The sequence below is a fragment of the Gastrolobium bilobum genome, unplaced genomic scaffold (assembly GCF_033153095.1).
Source record: "Gastrolobium bilobum isolate Gb01-03AN ecotype WA unplaced genomic scaffold, APGP_CSIRO_Gbil_v1 utg32371, whole genome shotgun sequence".
NCBI lineage: Eukaryota > Viridiplantae > Streptophyta > Magnoliopsida > Fabales > Fabaceae > Gastrolobium > Gastrolobium bilobum.
This window is the reverse complement of record NW_026898885.1, coordinates 356,589-382,999: the sequence shown is the minus strand read 5'-3', so window position 1 is coordinate 382,999 and position 26,411 is coordinate 356,589. Positions and strand designations below refer to the sequence as shown.

Below are 26,411 nucleotides of genomic sequence, written 5' to 3'. Positions count from 1 at the left end.
TCAAAAATCTTTACATCAGTTTTCGACGGAATCAGTTTTCCGTTGAAAACTATTACAACAATTTTTGACGAAATTTCATTGGTTTTCTGTCAAAAAAATTTGACAGAATCAATTTTTCGTCGAAAACCATTACAACAATTTTCGACGGAATTTCATTGATTTTCGTCGAAAACCATTGCAACAATTTTTGACGGAATTTCATTCATTTTTCTTCGAATTTTTTTTATGGAATTTACTTTTCGTCGAAAATTGAGACAAGATTTTTCGTCGAAATTATTTTTCTGTCAAAACTTCCCACAAAAATTATTCCGTCAAAATTTTTGTTGAAATTTTTCAACGGACTCTGTAACTCCGTCAAAAAAATTGTTACCCACGAAGATAAATTCGACTGCTTCTTTTCCGTCGAAAACATTATTTTCGACGAAATTTTAACCAAAAAAAAACATTTTCTAGTAGTGATTAATTACAAGAAATATTAAACAGCTTTTAAGAACCCATTAATTCCGTCTTGCCCTAACTCCATAAAAGAAATTAGCCTAGCATGTTCATAGAAACTAAAACAAAAGATGAAAAGTAAAGAGAGTTCATGATAAAACTTGATTAATGATGATAAATGATGAAGCCTTGATATGTTATCCTCCTTCTTCTCCAATTCAAAAGCTTTTCCTCTTGCTCCCCAAGAACTCTATGGCCGCAAATAATGAATGGAATAATACTAGGTCGTCCTTTTTAATGAAAATATCCATGGGCTTCCATTTACGACGCTGTCACTCATTCGAGCAAACTCGCGATTTTTCTATTGCTGGGAACAAAAGACAATTTTTTTTTGTTTGGCTATGTGACAAATATCACAAGGATTTATATTGCCAAATGAAGAAATAAAAGCGAACTGTACAGACATTCTATGCAAGATATATGTATATGTTAACTGCTTCTGGATTTATTATTAGTCTTGATTATTTTTTTGATTAAATTTTTGGGGAATTAGGATCAAATATACTAAATTTAGTATTTAGTTATAATCCTCCAATTGCTTGTGTTGCTGAAAATGCAATTAACTACGGAAGAGGTTTCCAATTTTCATATTGAAATATGTTCATTACATCCTGCCTCTGCCTGTAACAGGTCTTCCTTCCCAACGAAAAGATTGAAAACATTAAGTAGCTTCTAGCTTAAAAATAAGAGGATCCAAACAGGCTCTAAGTGTGTAACAAGATAAATGAGTCTCTTTTCTGGTTGTATACAAATTTTACAGATTCCGGAAGAAGAGAAAAATCTCGCTCCTCATGATCGTGTAATCTATGTATATCATTTCACCAAATGCATAGCTCAGAACCAAATGGTAAAATAGTTTTAATTGATGCATTTTTTTGCTTTTGTACATTTTGATGTCTTTGATACTTGGTGCTGACATTACTTACTTGTTTACCAATTCTTTTGTAACTTTGTTTTCCATATAATATGTACAGCTAATTCAGGTCTTTGGGGAACCCTTTTTGTTGGTCATACATGAAGGTGAAACTTGGACAGAATTTAAAGTCCGAATGAAGAAGAAACTTCAAGTTCCCGATGATGAGTTTGCCAAGGTATAATTTCCTGTGTCTTATGCTTCTGCCTTTTCGTGTAATGTTGTTATGAGTGACGGATGTTTCATTGAGTAAATATTGGTTAGTTTACCTAATTTTGAGTATATTTCTTTTTTGTCCAGTGGAAATTTGCTTATGTTCGATTAGGGATTCCTGTGTACCTTGAGGAGAATGACATTGTATCCAGTCGTTTTCAGGTGCATTCATTTACAATTAAAATTCTTTTTTCCTTTTTTTAAATTAAATTGATATTTAGTACCATATTCATATGTTTGAATTCATGTTTACATTGTCCTTTTATGATGGTGATCTTGTGACAGAGAGGAGAATTTTACGGTGCATGGGGACAATATTATCTTGGGTTGGAGCATAATGGCAATGGTCACATTACTAGAGCGAGTGCAGGAGTCTGAAGAGGATGTAGCTGTGTGTATGTGTTAATTGAATTGCAGACGAACTTAAAAGGGCGAGCATTCTAGTTTTTAATATATCCTCGACTCAGAAAATATATCACTAGCGATGATTTAATTATACTAAAACCAGGCACATTCATATTAATATATTTTGTGTGACAAAAACATTTGTCAGCACTATCATTATTGAATAATATAGAGTCTAATCTGCAATGGTCCAGGTCATGTCATTTTCAAAGATCCAATGACATACCTCAATTCGGCCCGGACCCGACCCGAGGGCCAAGAAAGCTCCGTGAGACGGGCTCCAAGAAGATGTGTCCAAATGACATATGGCAACACCATGGTTGATCTTGGCCTTGCTATTCGGATCCAACAAATCCGCTTCATAGACCCGAACCTTTGGAACCGAATGGCAATAATAAAGCAAATAAGGGAACAAGCTCTGATGACAAGAAACAGATTCAGTAACTCTGCCACCGTTGATTCCATTCACCAAACCAACCATCACATTCCCCTTCGATCCATTCACATTCTCTGTGGTCCGAACCGCAACGTTGGGACCCAACACCCCTGTGGCGAAATCCACCATGTCCTCAATGGACCCCACGCACCGCTTGGTTTCACCCTGGCTCGGTTCACTCTCGCACTCACCCACCGACTCCTTAACAATCTTCTCCAGGCTCGAACCAGCACCCACCTTGAAAACCCGGTTCACCTCAGAAACCGTGAACGGTAATTTAGACAGAACAGCCCGGGGTAAAAAGGACCTTTCAGGCATTTTATCTCTAATATCCGGCATAGCCATCACCGTCCCTTGTTTCAGCATAGACTCTCGAAAGAACTTACCCTCCTCAACTCGCTTTTTTACCATACTGCCACTGTCGCTCAGATTATTGTACCTTGAAAACGTAACCCCTTCCTTCGCATACTCTGCAAAAGTGGAGTTGATACGGTAGCTGGCGAACCCTACTCTGTGTCTCTCTGCACCGTTTCCATATCCAGTGAATTTGTCTGAGTTACTGTTATCTGATTGATCATACCCTGTGAAATCCACATTTGCACCGTTCGATCCTTTAGCATAGTTCTGGAACGCGTCACTGCCAGCGTTGGATTCAACTCTGTAAGTATCGAACCTATCAATGGCCTCGCTGCCACCGTCACCGTAGGTCTTGAACGTGTTCGTTGGACCGTTCCCGTGGTTCGCGTAGTTCTTAAAGGTGTCGTTGGCTTTAACACCATCTTTCCCGTAACGGGAGAATCCGGTAACAACGGGGTTTGAGCTTGTGCCGTAGCTTTCGAATGAGTTCTTGGCGTCGTTCCCGCGTTGCCCGTAGCCGGTGAATGCTTGGTCTCCGCTGTTTCCGTTCTCGGAGTATCTAGTGAAGGATTGGCTTCTTCCCTTGGCGGCGTCGGAGTACGAGCTGAATCTGAGTTTGTTGTCGCCGTTGGTTGGCTCGGCGTAGTTGTTGAAGTTGGAGGCTCCGGCGGTGGATCCGGCGGAGTAGTTGTGGAAGCTGTCTTCAATGAAGTTGCCGAAGGAACCGTAACTGAAGAAATCGTCGTTGTGATCGGTGGAGTTTCGGCTGTATTGACGGAAATCGTTGATGGGAATGTTCACGCGCGCGTTGTCTGAGTAGTTCTTGAACGAGTCGAGTCCACCGAGTCGACCCGTTCCGTAGTTGGTGAAGTTTTTGTTGTTGTAGACGGCGAAGTTGGCGTCTTTGTTTGTGTGATTGGCCAAGAGGATATCATCGCTGTCATGGAGGGAACAGAGCAAGTGTGCGGAGATGCAGAAGCGTGTGAGGCGCGTGGAGAGGGTGTGGTTGGCTGCGAGTTTGGAAAAGGTGGCGCATTCCACCGCGCTCAGTGGCGATGCCTTGGAGAGAAGAAACTGTGGTATTGGCAACTTCTTGTTGCTTATCTTGTTTTCCCAGTAACGAATCAAGAAACCCTTTGGTGTGAATGGGTTTTCGCTTTTCTCTCTCGCGCTGTCAATAACCTGCATTGTTAGGTTCAATCATAATTTATTAATTAAAACCATGGAGGACTCAATTATACTGAAAAAAAAATAGCAGTAAAGAAGACTCTAATTACACTGAGAGATGAAAAGAGGAGAAAGAGAAAGAAGTGATTCATGTGGCTCAGTGGTTTGTGCATATTCGTCAACTTTTTCTCTCAATTGCTAGAGAAATATAGAGAGGGAAGAAAGTGGAAGAGATTGAAAATGCTGGTGGATTGAGTTGTGGTTGTTAACAGCTTATACTGTGAAGTATATATTAACACAGTGTAGTGTCTTTGCAACATGTGTGGAAGAATATGATATTGAATGGATCGAGTTAAGCCTGGATTGTTTATTGAGTATATGAATGGTGAATTTTGATATAGATAGCAATGCTATTCATTCAATCAGTCAAAGTTTGAGCAAGAAAAGTTTGACTGGATATTGAAAGAGAGAATGAATAATTGAATACAAATGATGTTTAGCAAAAGTAAGAAAAAAGACAATGGTATATATCATCTATTAATTCTGCTACCCTCTTGTTAATTTGCATGCCTTGAGTATCTGTTTGCCTTTTCTTGTTATTGTTTTGTTTTGTTATGCCAATTAACAATTAACAGCTTGATTTTCTTTTTTTTAGTATTTCTACTAACCGGTTTACTATAGCGGGGGGCGGTTTTTCCAAAAACATAAGCTTCTTACTATAGTGTCAATCGCATTAACATCTTGATTTGTAAAGAGTGTATTATGAGGCTGCTGTTTGCTTTTAACTTCAAGGTCTAGCCGCCATTGAAGTTATTCTGTCCCCCTTTGTTTCTATCCAATCCTCTTATTCATTAATCATTTCCTTTCTGTTATCGTTATCTTGTTATCAGCCATGTGGACGTTCCTTTCACTGGCTGAAAAATGAGAACGGCCATTAACATATAGAACTAGCCCCACCTACATGATAATACATCCGAGAAATTTGTTTGGTAATAAAAACCCAGGAGTTTTAGTGGATACATTGATTTGATTAGACTTGCATTTTGCACTGTGAATTCCATCTTCTATAGTTTTTCTATTCAAACTTCTATATATTTAGATTTTATTTTATTTTTCATATCACTTTTTTTTTGTGAATTTCATATCACTTTTATATTAGTTATTGATATTTAATTTTTTTATTAAAAGCATATATTATTTATGTAATAAATTATTATTTGATAAAAGAATAATCGGTAAATTGTTAAAATTATAAGGAATTAGAGTATAGAGAAAGAAAGTAGTCAAATAATAGGAAATTTTTTTTAACTTAATATAATAAGATATAATACAAAGGGCAATGTTAATCTCATGCAACAAAATTTTTTTGTTATCTTCTATCCATACATCGATACATGTGTCATTTTTTTTTTATGTTTTTTTCTTCTCTTTTCTAATGAGCTCCACTTCAAATTAAGTGCACAGGAGACAAAAAAAAATTTTGCTGTGACATGAGAATACAATTACTCTAATACTATCATGCTGTCTGCAGTATTCAAAGATATCTCCAATTGCCAACACAAATAACATATAATATTAAAAAAAAAATATACATTACTAATTAATATAAAAGCTTCAACTTTTGCATTAGTAACATGCCCCAGGAGGTGGGCTGGGGTCGGCGTCTCGCGACACGATGTCATGGGTGGTGAAGAAAACAAGAATGAACTCAACCCACTATCATCATCGCCGTCATCGCACTTCCTATATCTTACTACTGTGTAGTCTTGTTTGGGGACTACTTCAAGCACGTGGATTCTTAAATACGGTGCTATGTATGGAGCTCAATGCCTCTCTCTTAGATCTTCACTTTACTAGGCAGATTATGCGGGGCTCACATATAACAACTTGAGCTAAAAAATTGTATATTAATGTGTAGACATCATATATATATATATATATATTTTTTTTTTGGAGAATGTCGACATTATATATCCAAAATGATAATATATTATTATCATTGATGTTGAAACTTGTCATTGTCTGTTCGTATAGTGCATACGCTTGCTTGATCCTTATTTCTTTACAATTGTAGCATTTGAATGCATCATTGAGGGTTACTTACTACTTACTTACTACTTTCATAGCTATATATATATATATATATATATATATATATATATATACACACACGTCCGTCAAAATTCTGTTTCCTCGTTAAAGTTGTCTTAAATGTATTATTTTTATTATTATTATCTTGGTACAAAATGTTTCTAAATTATTTTAATACTGATCTGGAATAATATTATAATAACACAAGACTCAAATTAAAAGTCTTTATTACTAAGAAAGATGACAATCAATGAAGACTGCAACCTCATCTCATCAAGCTCCACAATATTAAAAGGCTACATGACAGCAAGCTCCTCAATATTAAAGCAAGCTCTTCAATATTAAATACCATATCCTCTGAATATTTCATCTCCAAGTATACCTCACCATTTGCAAGCTGGTCATTTCTCAAGTTGTTCATCTCTCCACTATAAATACATACATGTTAACACAAAGGTATACATCTTCTTTTACATAATTAAAACCTGCTTGAACTAAATCTGATCTGAGCGTCGGAGTGTCTTGCAGGTACATCCTCACCATGTTTCATTGAAGACCCATGAGTTAAAGCTGCTTCAAGTGCAAGATGTTCTGATCCAAGGCGATTCCAGACCGATTGTGTAGAGGAAGATCACGTGATCAGTCCAGTTGTAAAACCGGTTCTGATCAAATACTATCCCTTCTATTAATAGAATTAATTTTATTAATAAAAAATATTTACTTGTTCATTTGTAATCAAATTAAGACAAAATGTAAACTTTAAGAATAAATTTAAAACTATTGTTTTTCAAGTATTTGACCTCCTTATTACTTCAATTATTCAAGTATAATCGGGGTAATTACAAATTAATGTATATTGAAGGTTTATCACATATAATTTGTCCTTGTTCATCTCAATTAATTTTCTTAAAGACATTGTACGTGTTAATTAAGTTTTTTCATTATTTTGTTGATAATGATTTGATTTTTGTTTATGGATAAGATTACGAGGAAATTTTTAAGTGTTAAGATGGTGTAAAAGCGTAGCATTCTTAGAGGAATGATAGGATAAAAAAGATGTTGACTATTCTGATTTTTGAAAAATGATTTTGGCGGGCTGGTCTAGTGTAGTTGAAAGTAAAGGATGATTATTTCGAGATTTGTATTTTAGATGGTTCATGAGACAACTTTGCAAATTTGGGATGGAAATTGTGATTTTAGATTTAGATTTTTGTTTATGGAATAGTTGAACTTCCCCTCTCTGTTTTTTTTTTAGTGTAGTAGGTAATCAATTTAATAACATTATAGAAGTGTACTTTAAGGTTTTGCATATTAAAACTTTAATTTTTAAATTCATTCCTGTAAGTTTTTATATCAATTTAATACTAAATAAATATATTATATCTCCGTCAACATTTTTTGCTAGTAAAGTTGACTTTATTAATTTTCCCAAAAAAAAAAAAAAGAGTTGACTTTATTAATAAGAAAAGCTCGATGTTAAAATGAATTAGTAAGGTTAAGTTGGAACAAGTTACAAACCCCATAAATATAATAGGATTCTCAATTGTTTCATCCAATGTTATTAGAACCACCGGTCATTGACCCGGTCGAAGTACCGGGTCACTGGATCAATGGTTCAACCGGTGGGTCACTGGTTGAACCGCATGAACCGGGTATATATATAAATTTATATTTTATACTTAATTATATAATAAATATTTTAAAAGGTGCAATTCAAACAATAATCTGATGTAGTCTAGTGGTAATTACTATATTGTCTATCCTCAATGTATGGGGTTCGATTTTTTTTAAATGCAATTTTTGAAATAATTCTATTAACTTAATACTTATATAATAAGTATATTAAATGGTGCATTATACTCACAGGTGATGATAGCGTGGTGGTTCAAAGGTGCGCTTCTCACTTCAAAGGGTTGGGTTCAATTCCCATTTGATCCAAAAATTGGAATATTTTGTAACTTATTTTAGAAAACTGATTTAACGGTCAAACCGGTACCGGTTTACACCGGGTCGAACGCTCAAACGATCCAATACTGAAATCAAACCGGTTGATGGGCCGGTTCCCAGGCCAGCCGGGCCGGGCCGGACCGGTTTTAATAACACTCGTTTCATCCTTTTCTCTCCTAATCCAAATCTTAGGTGAGGAGAAAGGAATTGAATTTCCATTTTTTTTATCTGCCTTTCTTTGGTTAAATTTGATCCGTGTCAATATTAATCAGTTTATATGTAATTGTACTCTGTAGCAAAGGATCACAAATCAATGCATGGGTCAGTAGTGTTATATATAGGCCCAACTCATGTCATCTTTGAATCCATTTATTTTTAATTTTAATGCAGAAGTATGTGCTACTGAAAATTATAGAGCGAATTGAGGTTTGTCATTGGATCTATGAAAATTACATGACCTGGACAATTGCTGATTATTGGAATGGTACGTGTTCATGGTAGAGGGGACAGGCTAAACATGCGCCTAAAAGCCCATTACCTTTTTCCGTGTTTGGGCTAGTATGTCTACTGGACTAGTTATACGCCTTGACTTTTTTTTTTTGGAACATCTTATACGCCTTGACTTAAAACAGGAGGCTAGCTAGCTTTATGGGAGAATAGGAGCCAAAATAAGAAAGTATTATAATTTGTCTAAGGTTTAGTGTTTGTCATTTTAAATGATATAATTTATGTCATTTTAAGAGAGAGACAGACACAGAAAAATGAAAATCATAGGAAAGAGAAAGTGTGTGATTTTTTTTTAATTTAAAATTTAAATAAATTTTTTTTCTATGTCTGTCTCTCTCTTAAAAGGACAGAGTGTTATGTCATTTAAAATGACAAACACTTTTCCCTTTGTCTAATTAAACAAATATATATATATATATATATATATATATATATATATATATATATATATATATAAATATGGGTAAATGATTTCTTCAGTGAATGGAGATAAGTTATCTCCAGTGAGTCCAAAACGACGTCGTTTTGGGACAGAAATCAAGATATTTTTATAATTATAATATATTGCATGATTATATTAGTCTTTATTATTTTAAGTTTTTAATCTTATAACTCCAAAACGACGTCGTTTTGAGCTAACTGTAGATAACTTTATCTCCAGTGACTGGAGAAATACTTTTCCCTATAAATATAGGTTTCGCTGTTTCTAATGTTACTTTAAAATTTTTTATCTAATATTCACCGAAACGACATCATTTTAGGGCCGAAATCATGGTGTATTTGTAATTTTAATTTATTCTTTTTCAACCCCAAAACAACATTGTTTCCGTGAGCATAAGACAGTTTTCTAAAGTAACATTAGATGTTTTATTCCCATAAATATGAACAGAAAAATATTATTTCTATAGTGACTGCAGATAAGTTATTTGCATTTACTCCCATAACGACGTCGTTTTACGGTGAAAGATTAAAAATTATAATGATAAAAACTATTATAATTTTGAAATAAATTAAAATTATAAAAATACCTTGATTTTCGCCCAAGAGATATCACTGCGAAAAAAATGAAGCCAAATATAAAACAATGCGTGTGTATATATATATAGGGTTTGCTTTAACTTATCTATATTAAGTCTAAAATGATATCGTTTTGAGGCGAAAGTCAATGTATTTTTGTAATTATAATTTATTTCAGGATTATAATAATTTTTTTATTATTATTATTTAATTTTTCGACTCAAAATAACATCATTTTATGAGCAAATATAGGTAACTTATCTACATATACAGTAAAAAAGATTAAAGCCATATATATAATTCAAAAAAGACAAGGCTCAATTAAATTAACTTAAAAAATTACAATGAAGTAAACAAAATAAAAAAAATAAAAAAATAAAAAGAATTACCAAAAAAAAAAAACCAAAAAAAAATGGTGAAGCATTGTGACGTGAGGCATAGCTCCTTCACATACTAATAATAATAATAATAATTGTTTTTCTTTTATCAATGGCTAGTGTTTGTGTTTGTTACAACACTCTTCATCCTCTATCTTCTCTCACTTCATCTTCAAGCTTGGTTCACCTTTGTCCATGCTCTTCCACATCTTCTCAGTCACCATCAAAGTTCGAATTCCCTTCGCTCCTCCGTTTCCCCTCCAAATGTAGACGCAAACCGACGAAGCCTAGGCTCTTGATGATCGTCGACCCCATTTTGCTCTTTAACGGCGTCGGTAGCACTCTCTACTTCGATACGCAAACACTCCTCGTTACTGTCAGTGTTTTGGCCGCCATTGCTCTTTCTCTGTTCCTCGGCCTTAAGGTTTCATTTCCTGCTTACTTTCTTTCTTTTCCTTCAATTCCGGGTTTTTTTTCATATAATTTTTCTTTTTTTCTTATTTGTTAAATGCCATTGTGTGTTAAAGTTGATACTTCTTTTGGGTAATGAGTGATGGGGTTTTGCAGGGGGATCCGGTGCCTTGTGAGCGTTGTGGTGGAAATGGTAATTATCTTTCTGCATTTGGGCTTCATTATGGGTGTGCTTTTGTGTTGAATTTTATGGAAGTTATTGAGGCTTTATGCCTAGTATATGAGGAATATGTTAAAATATTAACAGTGAGGATATCACAATTCACATGTTTAGAAACATTTACTTGATTTGAATAACTGTAGTTAAAAGGGGGATTAATGATTGCTTTGACTGAGAATACTTGGGGTCTGCTTGATTGAGCATTTTGAAAGTGTAATGGAGGAAAATAGAGTGAGATCAATAATTTTGAACCGAAGTTATGATCAGAGTTGAAAAGATAATATTTTGTTTTCCACATTCTCATATTTTTGTCATGCCAGTCAAATGTATGGTGTTTTTCATGTTAAAATCTTCACCTCCCATTTTCCACCTATTCAACCAACCAGGCCTTTATTAGGGGCATTTGGCTCAAGTTTAAAATAGTATTCCCAATAATAACATGCCCAAGAATTGTATTCCCATAGGGGGAGTGAGTATCAAGTGCAGTGTGAACTTTGTTTGTTTACTAAAGAAATTAAAAGAAAACCTTGCATGAATAGATGATGATCAATCAGTGTGACCTGTATAAGTTTGTGGATACAATATCGTGTTCGAATTTCAGCTTGATGACATGTGGCATTGGATTTTCCAGCCACTATAAGTATGAAGTAGAATATAAAGCTTCAAGGAATTGTTTTTAGATTAAGATGGTGTTTCATTGTGGCCAACTTGTTTTCCTTACCCCTTTCCATCTTTGCTCTCTTCTTTCAACAAGTCACTGGACTGGAGAAAGAAGGTCTCATACCTGTTTTAGTGATGGTTATGAATGAGCAATGGCGGAGTCAAAATCAATTATTTATATGACAAAAAAAAAATGTGCTTACAACTAAAGATTTATGTAGATTTTGAAGGGAAGCGAGCATTAGATATATGACCAAAAAATTAGAATAATGCTCACTTCTAAAGGTTTATATATATTTGAAGGGGAGCGAAATCCCCGCCATCCCCTCCCCGTCCCTCCACCACTGTAAATGAGAATTTTACTTTCTATGCCCTTGGCCTCTCAATGCTTTTATTATTCTGGGGCCCTGTTTGTCTATTAATCAAAAGGATTTCTGCAAGTTGGCATGTGTTATGATTTGTATATGAAGTAAAGAGGTTACTTGTATTAGTATTATTGACAAAAGTTATAATTTTAAATACCATTGTTGACAAGCAGGTGGGACAAAATGTATTTTTTGCAACAATGGCAAGATGAAGCAAGATATGGGGTTAATTGACTGTAAAGTATGCAAGGGTTCAGGTATCTCTTTCTGTTATCGTGTGCATTAAAAAAATATATTTTACTATGATTGCTTTGTACATCTAACAAAATTGCTTTTATTTTCTATTCTTTAACTAACATGAATCATTTTGGGCTTTTTGACCCTTATAACCTTTTATTAATAATTAATTACCAAATTGACCCTCATTATAAACTATTTCAAAAATTTAACCTCCCAACAAACATAACACCGATCTGCCCCTGTTTGACCGTTGACCACCAAGCCTACCCGGGTACACCCCTCCCTACCCGGGTATTTTTTGAAATTTTTTGTCTACCCGGGTAGGGAGGGGTGTACCCGGGTAGAGTTCTTCAATCTGGGAAAATGTTTGAATTATTTACCCGGGTAGGGAGGGGTATACCCGGGTAAATCTCTGTCAAAAACCCCAAAATGAAATAAAACTCAAGAGACTAAAATGAAATCCCATTAAACTCAAGAGACTGCTACATAACAACTCCTATAGCACTTGTAAGTTTACTTACATTAACAGTCATCACCAGGAATTCTAACAGAACTCGGAAACTGACACCAGGCCTTGGATGCAAAATGAAGCAGGAGGAGGCAGAATAATGCATGGCCTCTGTCGAATAGGTTCAGAAATTCACACATCCAATGACAAGAAGCGATACCTGTTCAAAAACTGCAACAAACTAGATTAGGAAAAAATTGTATGAGGAACAAGTACAAGAGCAGTAAAGTTGAAAGGTACCCTTTTCTCAGAAGCATTCATTCAAAACCAAACTTGCAAAGAAATCAAAAAAAAGTTTAGAACTTTCAACCAACCCAAGATTTGAAAAAACATAGCAAATGGTAGGTGACAATACCGTGGGAAGATGGGATAAAAAAATTAACATAAGATGAAGATAAGGAGGAGAAACCGATTTTGTAAATTGTATGTCTGTTGGCTGCTGCAGAGATCTAGGAGGGGTTTTGGGGTTTCTGGTGGAGATTTACCCGGGTACACCCCTATGTACCCGGGTAAATAATTCAACTATTTTTCCAGATTGAAGAACTCTACCCGGGTACACCCCTCCCTACCCGGGTAGGCAAAAATTTCAAAAAATACCCGGGTAGGGAGGGGAGTACCCGGGTAGACTTGGTGGTCAACGGTCAAACAGGGGCAGATTGGTGTTATGTTTGTTGGAGAGGTTAAATTTTTGAAATAGTTTATAATGAAGGTCAATTTGGTAATTAATTATTAATAAAAGGTTATAAAGGTAAAAAAGCCAATCATTTTGGGCTTCCTTTTACCACCTTTAAGAATGTGTTTATATATATATATATATATATATATATATATATATATGAGTTTGATTTTCTCGTGTTGAATGATAATTGAGTTCTCATGTTGTGATCTTTCGATTTGTGTGCAAAGTTTTTTTTTTTTAATAAATGTGAAACCCACCACTAGTTGAGTCACAACATGAGAATTGAATTCTCATGCAACATGAGAAAATATTTTTTCATATATATATATATATATATATATATATATATATATATATATTATACTTTGTTTTTCTTTCAAGAATAGCATATCCAAGGCCTTTACAGTTCTTTCTGTGAATACCCGTGTTTAATTTTCCATTTATAGGATTAATACTCTGCAAGAAATGTGGAGGTTCTGGCTATTCCCGAAGGCTATGAGCTGTGAATTTCCTTTTGTGTCTGGAAACCATATGTTCTCAAATCTGTAAGATCTTGTAACAATTTTATTTTTCATAGTTTCTTTTTCTATGATGTTACTAAGCTTCGCGTTAATGTCTTTGCTAATTGCTATTGCATAAATTGAAGCATTAAATGAGTCAAATTTTGATCTTCTTACAAAATTTATCATATAAAGTTTGTAGCAATCTTTTCATGGAAAAAAAAATGTTTATATTTTCTTCCTAAATATATCACCGGAGTCAGGAATATGTAAAAAAAAATTTCCTGGTGATTTATTTTTATCATGTAATGTAACTGTTTTATTGTTCGCGTGCTATCTACATTTTGAGGCTAAATTATGGGGTTAAAACGTGTAATATCAATATGTTTATTTATGTAATATAACTATAATGTAAATTATTTTTAAAGTGTAAATATGAATATGTTCTTAAAGTTTTATTAATTTCACGCTTAGAATTAGTTTTATTTTTCGGGGAAAAAAAGTTGATTTTTTTTTATTTCTTTTAAAATCTAGATTAGGCTAACCCAATAACCAACCAAAGAAACTGTGATACTTTATAACACCATCTCCCAATTCCCTAACGTGATTTTCACTCCGAAACTGACATACTATTGCGTAGTGTCGAGCGTAACTTGTCATTAGCAACTTTATTATGGAGCAAATATAATTAACAACTCTTTTATCATAAATTAATTGAGGTTTGATGATTGATAAATCCATATGAAAAGATTGTAAGAAAAGATAAATAAATAAAATAACAAATAAATAGAATAAAATAACAAATTAAAAATTAAAAAAGAAAACTAAAAAAATAGAACAAAAATAAAAATAAGAGGAACAAGAAAATAATAATTTTAAGAGAAAAATGATTAAATAAAAAAAATTAGGAAAATATGGGGAAAAGGGACTAGAAGTAGTGGTGTCAAAACATGTTATGACACACGGGTTGACCCGCGACATGACACGAAAATTTGTGTTCGGGTTGATCCGTAAAAAAATTTGTGGTGTTCGTGTTGGGAAAAATGACTCACAAAAAATTTGTGTCTTGTCGTGTCAAATTCGTGTCGACTCGTATTTTTTATATATATATTATTATTATTTTTATTATTATTTTTTTTAGATTTTGACCTATTTTTTTTAATTTTTTGGTCAATTATTGTTTTAACCCTTATTTTGCATGTCATTTGTGTCGTGTCAATCCGCAAAAAAGTCGTGTCGTGTGGAAGATTTTGACATCGATCTATTTTAACACCCCTAACTAGGCTATTTGTAAAAAAATTCTATTATCAGGAGGTCTTTGCATTATATGCCCTTCACATTATATGCTCACACCATATCAATTTTTTATTTTTATTTTTTTATACCCACACGATATCAATTTATATTCTCTTTTTAGCCACTATTTTTTTTTTTTTTTTTTTTTGAATATCTTCATTTTTTATCTTATCTACCATTATATAACAAGATAATATCCTTATTTTTGCTACTCTCTTTTTATGCACATATTACTTATTTTTGCAACTCCATATAACATTGCATCATTCAACATGCTTTGATTACATGGTTTACACTCTTATCAATCTCTATGCTCTTTTGCAAAACAAATTTCCATATTCCAAACAAATACACAATTTTGATCTCCATCTATCGGAAGAGAAAATTCACACTTTATATACTCCATCTTGCTCCTAGTCATAAAAAAAAAGTGCTATTAAATTTGTAAAATAAAAGAAAATACGATAAATACTGTTAAAAATTGACATGAATACTGCTCTTATCTACCTCATCTCAAAAACTTCTTGCTTTTCACATTATATACAAATAAAAGTTAGGAACTCATTCAACAATGTTTTATAAGAGTCACTTGGCATAAGAGTCGGATAAATCAATAGAGCATTATGAACTTAACTATGCCACCAATTGTGACCTTAAAACTATCTAATACTTGTATTATGCTGCATTAACCTTGTACTCTCCATCAAATTCCAACTCACTCGGTCATTTACTTCAACTCTAATACCGGTGTGAAAATATTGGGCGAAGGAATCATGAGGATGATAATGAACCGCTATGTTTGCTAGGCAATGGTGTGTTTCTCCGCGACTGGCGTTTTGTTTGAACAAGAGCAGGCTCCTCCTCCCACTTTTCACTCATTACTTCACTGTCGGTGTCTTCATCACCCTTAAAGACTGGGTGGATATATGCATTTTGAAGGAACTCTTTCAAGTTAAAGTTTGGCTCTCGTGCACGCTCCAATGTGTCTTTTATCATTGCTTCCTGAAGTTCACAAGACAAGTCACAAGAGAATTACCATTACTTTGATCATGGCTGAACTAAGATGTCATGACCAAGAATAGGAGGAAAATGGATCAAAACAAAGGGTGTCCCCTAAAACATCCATTATTTTCTGTTACCATGGTTGATCAAAGCAATGAGAGAAAAAACAGCATGCCAATTGCAATATCAAGACTAACCTGTAATGGATGTCTAATAAAAGCAGGTTCATATCGTCCCTTGCAAAACAGATGGAACCATATGGTCAAAACTGGGAGAGTGATGAGCAATGGAGTTGAATTAGCAGCTTCTTTCGTACTCAATAATCCCATTAACAGCAGCTGTGAGATCACCAACGCAAATATAATACGCCCATGGACATCAGGCCAGAATGCAGCAGCACTCTCATACTCTTGGTTGTAGACATTTATAATCTGCCATTCGATTTGAGGCATTAGCATTAGATAAGACATACATACTTAAACTCCATTCACATATTAAGTAAATAAAAAGAATGAAGGGCACACTTAGTTCCCTTTCAGCTGTTGGAATTTTAGTAACCACACACCAAAATATTATTCAGACACAAAGGAAACTATACTATGCTTGCATTGAAGCTGCATTAGTTGCCCCCTTTTCTTCGCGTTATAATTTATGAAGGAAACTCTGTAGTTAAGCTAATGTGTGCATATGTGCATTCCGATCTAGTGATGTCAGTGTTAAATATAATTACACCATTCAAGAACATTTTATAGAACTGATTTTATCTATCCCACATTTTATATAACATATTGATATGATATGTCAAATTTGAGAATACATGTACATCAACCAGTATTAAATAGTTTGCAAGTAACATATTCAATGTTAATTTTAAGATATTGTGATGGAGTAAAAACCAATTTTGAATTATAGTTGGCTTTTTCTGCAGTTATTGCAGATAAGTTATCTGCAATAAGCCCAATACGATGTCGTTTTGGGCGAAAATCATGGTGTTTTTGTAATTTTTATTTATTTCAGGGTTATTATAGTCTTTATAATTATAATTTCTTAATATTTGAATCCCAAAATGATGTCGTTTTGGGAGTAAATGCAGATAACTTATCTGCAGTAACTCCAGAAATATTTTTCTGTTTGAATTAATATAAAATTTTATATAAACAATCTAGGTAATGTGGGTAAATTCTACATAAAAAAATTATTCGATTGTTTAAAATTGACTTTGCTTTAAATGATTATCAATTGGTCCTGTTTATCTACTTCATGCATTGCTTAACTTGCACTTTTATATAAAATAAATAGCCATTCTTAAAACTTCTTGTTATCACAAATGCATTGTCACTTCGTTTCCATGGTAAGTATGTAAAAACAGTGACTAAAAGCATCAAAACAGAAGACCTTTCATGAGCCAACTTTTACCTGATGACGGTAGACAACATATGCCAAACCAAAGAACACTATGATGTATGGAAGTAGAAATGGTGTGACCACAGCGTACACAAGGCCAAGTAAGAAATAAAGTTGTATTTGTGGTTCGCCTGTATTGAAACCTAAAGTCCCAGGATCCATTGCTTCTTCACGGTCCTTTTCAGTCTTCACTAACAAGAAATTTTTTAAGTGATAAAATATCAATGGCTTCAATCTTAAAATCTCAGCAGCACATCCAGCCCACCCATCTACCATTATGTAAGTTATGAAGAAAGTTGCTTTCATTGGAATTGAGATCCCAATTGTTTTTGGAATTCTGCATACATAGCAAATGTTAACATTATGAAGAAAACACAGTATAAATATCAATCAAGAAATGTAAGGAAAAAAATCACTTGAGATATGAGAATGCTAGTCACTAAATTTTTTTGGAATACAAGACATAATTTCTACTAACCTAATTGCTTGCATACATGAAAATTATAATGGAAAAATCCATTTTTTAAAATTTGTAATGTCTCCTCCTGTGTTTGAAGGTGCATAACAATTTCAATAGCGAGGACTTACTCATTTGCAGACTGGTGGATAAATTTATCAAGTTGTTGGAACGCAGTCCCAGTAATTATGCTCCCGAGAAATACATTAATGAACTGGAAGATATAATATCTTGTGGCTGATCTCCTTTCTAGAGAAGACAGGCTTATAATCCCTTCAAACTTGGACATTATCATCAATATTGTTGGAAGAAAAATGAGGAATATCTTCAAAGCAATCCCAGGAAGGAAACCTTGTATAAAAGACTTTATGAATTTTCTGCAAAAAATAAGTTGAAGCATAAGACATTACCGTGGACAACTTTGAGGTATCGAAGAGCCATACAATAGACTTATAAGCAACAATTTGTTTTTCCATCGAACTGTGTCAGTGCAAGACATAGATGATAGAACTTCAAACATATTCTGGGCTGTAATCAAACTAGGTTGGAATCATAAAAATAGCAAAAAGTCAACCAACAAACGAATGTATGTATTAACCAAAAAAAGAAGAAAAAGAAGATGATATTGAAAAAATAAATAACGCTTACATTTCAATAAAGGACTTTAGGAAAGGTGCTGCTTTTTCAATGTCTTCAATGTTAGCAAGTGATTGTACCAATGCAATGGGAATCATGAAAAAGAATGTCAGAAAGAAGAAAGCAACAGCAATTATAAGCCTCCTTATTGTGAGTGAAACATATGGTATTGCCATGTTATCCCAATACACATCACGAGGTTCTGGAGCCCACTCAGTCAACCATGTAGTTGGATTTCTGGATTGTTGAGTTTGTGCACAAACAGCAGCACCCCAACGAGTTCGGAAGGAAACAAAAGCTGCTGGCATTACAGATTTAGAATTCTTCATGACCTTAACTCTCTCCAATTCTATCTGAAAGCTTACAGAAACATAAATTAAATCAAATACCTTTTTTTTTTTTGAAAATAATGAATAGTTCAATGATTTCTTCTAGTAAAATTATGCAAGAAAAATATTTAATAGAAAAACGGGCAGTGATGAACATATGCACAAATTTGAATCTCAAATATGAGGATAGGTAGGTCGCACTGATATCACAGAAGAAACATATAACTGACAAGACCTATTGTTTTGTTTTGGGAACAAGAATACCATTTTAGATAAGTATGCAAGAACTATTGTAAAATAAGCATAGAAGGCACTGCTTACTTCTTTTGATAGTCTCTCGACTTCAGCAGTATAGAATTCAATCGCATCCACTTTACTACCACAAAGACCTTTTTTTTTTTTTGAAAATAATGAATAGTTCAATGATTTCTTCTAGTAAAATTATGCAAGAAAAATATTTAATAGAAAAACGGGCAGTGATGAACATATGCACAAATTTGAATCTCAAATATGAGGATAGGTAGGTCGCACTGATATCACAGAAGAAACATATAACTGACAAGACCTATTGTTTTGTTTTGGGAACAAGAATACCATTTTAGATAAGTATGCAAGAACTATTGTAAAATAAGCATAGAAGGCACTGCTTACTTCTTTTGATAGTCTCTCGACTTCAGCAGTATAGAATTCAATCGCATCCACTTTACTACCACAAAGACCTAAAAAACCAGTCTGCAAGCACAATGTTAACCACTGGAATTACATGGTGCAAGAGAACATAGAAAGTAAATACCTTAAAATATATGGCACCAGCTTATGCTGGAGAGAAAAAAGAAATGGAAGATAATGCAAGAGAAGTGGAAGATAATTTGGAGTTCACACAAACCGGATTACAGAAATTGGCGTACCTTTTTATATGGCCTTGTAGATTGATTTCTAGAATATTTAAGTTCATAGTAGTCAAGCCAATTCTGCTTTTTCTTCTTCTTAGCAACTAGACTAGAAAGTTTCTTTGCATCGTAGACAACCTGCAAAAATATCTTTTAAAGTAAGGGGGAAAAGAAAACAACTTGATAGGATAAAACACAATAAACAGGCTACTAGAATTTATGCTAGGTGATAAAAGGGTTTGTATTGCAGTATCATTATAACAACAAAATCAAATGAAGGGTATGGTAAGGACAATGAAAAATTAGGAGAATTCCGTCAAAGTTTCAATTTAACGTAGAAGTTTCCATTTTGTTTCCAGAAAATGGCTATAATGTGATAAAAGGTGGTTTTTCAGTGATAATAATTGGGTCATTCTGAAATTAAATATTGGAAGGAACCATAATAGGATCCTTTTGCTTTGTAAAAGTGGTAAGGAGCTGAGCTGATTTTTTTCGGAAAAACAAACTTGTATGATGTTTTATTTAATAACGAGAGATCATCCCATTGAACTCAAGGTCTGTCCTAGCTTAATCTATTTCAGCAATGCACTGAACATAAATCTCTTAAGAGGGCCATATAGACTTGATCATGCTATACAAAGATTAAAGTCGAAAAAAGAAGTTTCACATCAAACTTTCTGCTCAATCTATAATCAATAATTAATAGAAAAACCAGAACGAGAGAAGGAAAGAGCTCGTCAAACATAATACGAACAACTATGTTGCACTGAAATTTACCCCAACTTATTGGAAAACAACACAACCACACCCAAACTTGAATATTTGTACCAGCTTTATCTTCTCTTTAATTTTCTCCTCATACTAGGCAAGAACTAGCCATTTGAACATCAGCAAAAATGAATATGAATATGAAGGCACAACAGGTAAACTTTATTATTTTGATACATAACCAAATAGTTCAAATTGCACAACCATATTACAAGCTCCAAAAAAGAGAGACCTAATTAGGCGTGTGCGGTTGTGAGAAAAAAGGGTCAGACCTGATGTGTGAGATAGTTATCTGGATGGTTGACCAAAAAGAAATGTTCCACTAGCTCATTGACTGATTCATCAGGATCAGGCGGTACATTCCTAACAAGTACCTGTGCAAATGTAAAGTAATTACTTGAAGAAGGTACATGAGAGAACAAATGAAAAAGCAAAGTTATTTCAGAGTACTGTGACTTTGGTACAACAGATAGTTGCATATATCCAGACAGAACAAATATTAGCAAACATTGATGCTTGAAAAATTAAAATTAAAAAGAAAATTAATGAATACTCCTACAAATCACTATTAGACTATATTTAAAGTTTAAACACGATATTTACCTAGCTTTTATGGAGTTCAGAAGATTTTATTCCCAAAATATAGACCAAGATGTTTATGATAAGAGGGGAGGAAGTACTATGAAGTTCACTTCCTTTTATACTGTGATAAGCAGTAAGGACAGAGGACAGAGTTTATTATCACGAAGTTGTTCCTTTATATTATTTAAGGAAGTAAGGTGCAAATGGATCATTACTTGAATCAAAAGAATACACCTTTAAAGTCAGATCTTAGGAGTTAGAAGGAGTTTAACAATCTTAGGATCTATCACGGAAGCAGTGCTACTATGATTATGAACCTATCATATTTGTCAGAGTGATAAAACTTGTTCTTACTGTAAATTGATCAGGACGGCGTCGTTCTGATGCAAGAAAATGCAATCTCATTGTTGCAACTATCTGATACTCCCTTTTCAAGATATAACATGTCCAGAAGGTGAAAACGTAAGCCATTGCCAAATGAGTCCAAAATCTGCAATACATGTAACAAGTTATTGGAAGATAATCATCCTTGTACGAAAAAATTGGCAGTTACTTCAGAAAGGGTTAAATTGTTTCAAATTGATTAAGAAGATTCGAATGGAATTGCATAGAGATGTCATGCTAATTAATACATACACATCAACAAGGACAAAACAAAAGTATGAATGTATGTAATTTGAATTATTCTTTTAAATAAAGAAACACACAGTAGAAAGTTCATGTTAAATGATAATATATAAACAGCCGAAAAAAGGCATAAAACTAAAAAATAATAATCCTACCAATTGAAAAGTTTGCATACCTATTTGATCCTGTTGGAATGTTTGAAATTGAAAGCTTATCTATGCTAGTATAAGCCACATTTGAACGCTCCAAGGTATGATTGGTCCAATTGACAGGAACCATGACAGAAAATGCTAGGAAAGCAATGGGGACAAATATTTTCAGCCTGCACTTCAATTGGGTCAGAGGATGCAGTTAGTCAAAAGGACAGACATGATAAAAGTAAAATTGGAGCTAAAAAAATGGATATTTCTGAATAAGGAGCTCCTGTTGGAACAATGTAGTATGAAGGAAACAAAAACTCGTGGTAAATACTTTATGTGGAGTTCCTGCTCTAGAATTCTCCAAAAACATAAGCAGAGATATGGTTATTTGGAAAATTTAAATCATAAGCCCTGGGACGGTATGTACTTATTAATAAATTAAGCCTGGCAAGTTTCACATTCTTATTATTTCGAAAAGCTGCAACTAAAAAGTAACAACAAATTAAGAAAACAATATCAACATCAAAAACACCTTTATCCCAAACTAGTTGGGAACAAATTGACAAATACTGATAATTATTTTTACGAATTGAAAAATATTATCTCACCAGAAAAAACACAGATAATTTACAATGAAAATGATTAGAGATGAGTGTCCCAAACTGAGTGCATAGTTATTAGATTATAATACATCTATGCAGAAAGTGTTTATATCACCCTTGCATAGATCCATAAGTAATCTAATAGAATGAAGAGTGGGAATTTTTGCTGTATAAATTAGTTGTGGATGTCTCATTTCTAGTTTACAAAACAAGGTAACTTCAAATAATGGTCGAGGTTTGGACGTCTGTACATTTTTTTTACACATATGAACTTCATTGCAGCAATGTTGCATAGGACTAACAGTTAAGACAGATCTCCTAGTGATTAAAATCCTCCAACATACTGCCTTCTTCATTTGTTGACTTTTATTAACATGTGAAGGCAAAAACCTGATTGCATTCACTGGCCTTAGGCCAATAACAGTCAGTTCTTAATGCAAACTCTATAATTTCTCTTGTGATGCCTAAAATCAATATCCATTAACATGCTTAAGTCTATCAAGACAATGTCAAAAGAAAGAAAACACAAAGAGTACTGTCTAAACATCAATGCCTTTCCAAATTAATGTTTATGTAACCAAGTTGCCAAACGACTCAAACATACAAGTTCAAAAAAATAATAATAATAATATCAGATAGAGCTCTATGGATATGCTGCAAGGAATGATTTATCAGGACATACCCAAGCAAGTAGATCCTCAAGTAAACAGCAGAATCCAAGCCTGCATGGTCAATTAGTTCAGGTTCTGGCATTTGCAAAGCTGCAGGCATCCAGTTCAAGAACCTTATATATGACTTGAAGTCTATATTGACAAACTTGCTCACAAACGCCCCTCCTTGCAATGGACTGCATCTCAAACCCTTCAGATACCATTTTGGAAAATACACCCTATCATTTATAGGTTGGATACGAAGAATGGCAAATGCCAGTAAGAAAGCAAAAGCAGTAAGAATGTTTATTGCTGCTGCAAGTCCTATATCACCAAGCGAAGCCATATGAATATGTCAACTTCTAAACAATAAGCTACTCCCTGCAAAATATACAAAAAATAAGCATGATGTCACAAACAATACCGTTTCATTTATAAGATTTGAATTTCAATTACAATCTCCTTTTGCAACAGTGATAGGTAGAGGACAAAACAACTACAGACAAAAGAGGTTTAACGTCCGATTTCAGAGCTGATGTAAATTTTTACTTTAGGCACGTTTGCTAGCCGGTATTTTTCAGGATTCTAAACTGAATTTTTCTAAAAAAAATTTATCGTCTGTCAAACGCCCCCTTATATCCTTTTCTTATATCGAAAGAACATGTTTTTTCTGTTAGCCATGACCGGTTATGAATCTAAATCCCCAATCTCTCACAGAAAAACCAAAAATGAAAAAAAGAAGAAAAAAGCACACAGACACACGCAATCACAAGTCAACACTCAGCAAAAATCTACATTTGGAAACACAACAATGAAAAAAAAATGCAGAAACCTTCCATGGTTAAAATACATTTGATCCATTCCGTTGGGTATATTACCTTGTCTGCCACAACAGTTCTCAGCAGAGAAAGAGACACGTGTGAGAGAAAACGAACTGAAAAACCTAAAGGAAAAAGACAGAGTAGTACTTCAATCCAATTGAGATAGAAGATCACACTCGCAGAGTCGCAGTGTTAGTTTCAACGGACCAAAGAGAGAAAACCCAGAAGCCAAAAGGTCAGCAATCATCAAAAGTGACAAACTTTATGGACTTTCTTTTTCAAAAGGGTGAAAATAATTTCAATGTATAGAGAGATTTTAGTCGCCGGATGTCTCAATCAGGTGAGGTAGGATTTACGCCTACTCAGACACCGCAATGTCCGCCATTTGGTTTATATTATAAATTTTGCCTGAAAAGGAATGAAAGTGATAGAAAATTAATATTAATAATAATAATAAAAATCATTTAACGAGAAAAATGGAGTGTTTGAACAGTAAAGTGAATTTGGATAATTTCATGTTGCTTAAAAAAATAAAAGTTAATATAATTTGTATGAACTCATTTAAAAAGACAAAAACTCTCTCCGCACCTATTTTCTCTGTCCAGCATGCTCGCTCAAACACGAAGGTCCTTTAACAGTCGTGTCATTAGTAAGTAATTATAATATATTTTAAACTAAAAAAAATAAATTAATGAATAGTTAGTGCGAAAAAGTTTTAAATTGCCGACGACAAGTTGTGATTGGTCGGCAGCATGTGAAACGACGAGGTAGAGAGAAAGGAAACACTGCTTTTGTCGTTTCTTTTCTTCCTAACGGCTACTTTGTTATTCTTTATTTATTTTTTTAAACGAACAGATCATGACAACGGTTAAAGCCTTAGCCAGCCAAACAGGGTGGGATTCCCTTATAAAAAAAAAAAAAAAAAAAAAAATAATAACATAATTAAATAATGGAATTTATTATTCTTACGTTACACGAGATAAAATTTATTTTCTACACACATAAATTCAATATGATCTCACTTTATTTTTTTTTCTCTCATCTGAAAGTGGATCCCGCCTACACAAATGAGTCTATAGGAGATAATACTTATCTTCTACTACATGAGAAAATTATTACGGAAAATAATTATCTCATTTTACATGAGATAATTATTTCATGCACTAGATACAAATTGGACGTGGGATTCACTTTAATTTTTTTTTTTCCTTTATTCTCTCTCCTCTCTCTTCCGTATGTGAGTGTAGAAGATTGTTGTTCTCTCGTGTCAAATGAGAAAAACAATCCCCTTTTTGTATTTATTGTAGAAATCTTTTCTCTGCCATAGAGATAAATCATACTCTAATGAGAGAGAAAAAAATTACGAGAGAAAAATGAATATTTATGTATGTGTTATGGTGAAAATTTTTACGGTAAATACAGAAATCATTTTTCTTATTTTTTTTTGTTGCAAAGAGATTTTGTTTTTTGTTTTTTTTGTTTGGACACTTGACACAATCAAGGATTTCGGCGGCAGTGGACGACTGGAAGTATCGCTTGATAGCTGAATAAGCGTTACCGACAGAAATATAAAAACTCTTTATAGTCGTCGTTTCTGAACACACAGACCCACGTGGTATAACGCTACAACGCATAAATGAATGAACGTTTCCTTTTTTATTTTTTAATAAAAGATAAGTTTTTAATAAATGTGTTTTAATGTTCAATGGTCAAGTGGATGTTTAGGGATAGACGTTAAATGAATACGGATTTAATATTGATTTAATGATGATGATTGACCCTAAAACACTATAATATCAGAGTGGTTTCCTTAATTAAATGAATTTAATTACAATAACTATTCATAATAACTATTTGTGTAATGATTTTTGGACACACAACTTAACAAAAATGTAAAAAAAAAAAAAAAAATACTCTTATAGTTATTTCTGTTATTATTATATCAAAATCAAATCAATAATAAAAAAATAATATCACTAAAGAATTGATTTAATATAAAAATAAATATTATAATAGGTTGTAAGGAATATTTATGAATTATAAGGAATATTTATGACATTGACAATTATTTTTATTTTTTTTAAATGCTCTTTTAAAAAAAGTAACATTTTTTAAATATAAAATAAATTAATTAAAATATACCATTATTGAAGTTACGTGTAGTTGGAGTTGATAAAAAATAAAATAACACTGCATCATCTTAATATTTCGACTTTTAAAAGTTATTTATGCATCAAATTTTTTAATTTATTTATTACGTTTATTCCGTATCTTGTTTCATAAAGTTAGAAATTATCATTACTTTCCACAGAAGCAAAATCGATGATTTCATATTTTATGAATGAGATTTCATTTATTTTTCTCAACATACCCTCATTTTTTTAATATAACGACATTTATTATCATCCATTAACTTTATATTTTTTCCTTGTAATTAATTTTAATACTTATGTAAAATTTAAAAGAATAATAATTAAGTAAATATATGAAAATATAAATTTTTTAATACAATTCTAAAACGCTGCTACTATTCAACTGAAAAGAAATAATTCCCTTAGGTCGTCCACGTGATTACCATAGTCAAATAGGGAGACCTCAGTCCAGCTCCCCACCAATGAATGTTGGTGACTTCTGTTCCAACTGAACTGGGGACAGTCAGGTGCACCCATTGGACCCGAGGGACCAGGGTATAGTCCGGT

General features: G+C 33.3%; 3 protein-coding genes across 5 annotated transcripts; 1 reads left to right on the top strand and 2 right to left on the bottom strand.

Moving 5' to 3' along the window:
• Positions 1-2,201: 2,201 nt before the first annotated feature.
• LOC133285078 (polygalacturonase 1 beta-like protein 2) lies at positions 2,202-4,159 on the bottom strand. 2 transcript variants are annotated; one of them, XM_061482236.1, is made up of 2 exons: positions 4,088-4,159; positions 2,202-4,001 (listed from the first exon to the last, which is right to left on the bottom strand). In XM_061482236.1, the coding sequence occupies exons 1-2, from the start codon at positions 4,157-4,159 to the stop codon at positions 2,202-2,204; spliced, it is 1,872 nt and encodes a 623-aa protein (XP_061338220.1). The 2 variants fall into 2 exon arrangements, with proteins under 2 accessions (XP_061338220.1, XP_061338221.1); XM_061482237.1 differs by having other exon boundaries at positions 2,202-3,992; positions 4,073-4,138.
• A 5,878-nt stretch (positions 4,160-10,037) lies between these two features.
• Positions 10,038-15,746, top strand: LOC133285037 (uncharacterized). 2 transcript variants are annotated; one of them, XM_061482187.1, is made up of 5 exons: positions 10,038-10,349; positions 10,493-10,529; positions 11,755-11,838; positions 13,455-13,553; positions 15,611-15,746. In XM_061482187.1, the coding sequence occupies exons 1-4, from the start codon at positions 10,038-10,040 to the stop codon at positions 13,505-13,507; spliced, it is 486 nt and encodes a 161-aa protein (XP_061338171.1). In that variant the 3' UTR covers positions 13,508-13,553; positions 15,611-15,746. The 2 variants fall into 2 exon arrangements, with proteins under 2 accessions (XP_061338171.1, XP_061338170.1); XM_061482186.1 differs by lacking the exon at positions 15,611-15,746 and having other exon boundaries at positions 13,455-13,661.
• LOC133285036 (CSC1-like protein At3g21620) lies at positions 15,659-23,237 on the bottom strand. Its single transcript, XM_061482185.1, has 11 exons — positions 22,924-23,237; positions 21,675-21,821; positions 21,227-21,362; positions 20,563-20,664; positions 19,541-19,660; positions 19,284-19,364; positions 18,316-18,656; positions 17,799-18,044; positions 17,223-17,547; positions 16,004-16,237; positions 15,659-15,718 (listed from the first exon to the last, which is right to left on the bottom strand). Exons 1-11 carry the CDS (start codon positions 23,235-23,237, stop codon positions 15,683-15,685), a joined length of 2,082 nt encoding a protein of 693 aa, XP_061338169.1. The 3' UTR covers positions 15,659-15,682.
• Between the last annotated feature and the right edge of the window lie 3,174 nt (positions 23,238-26,411).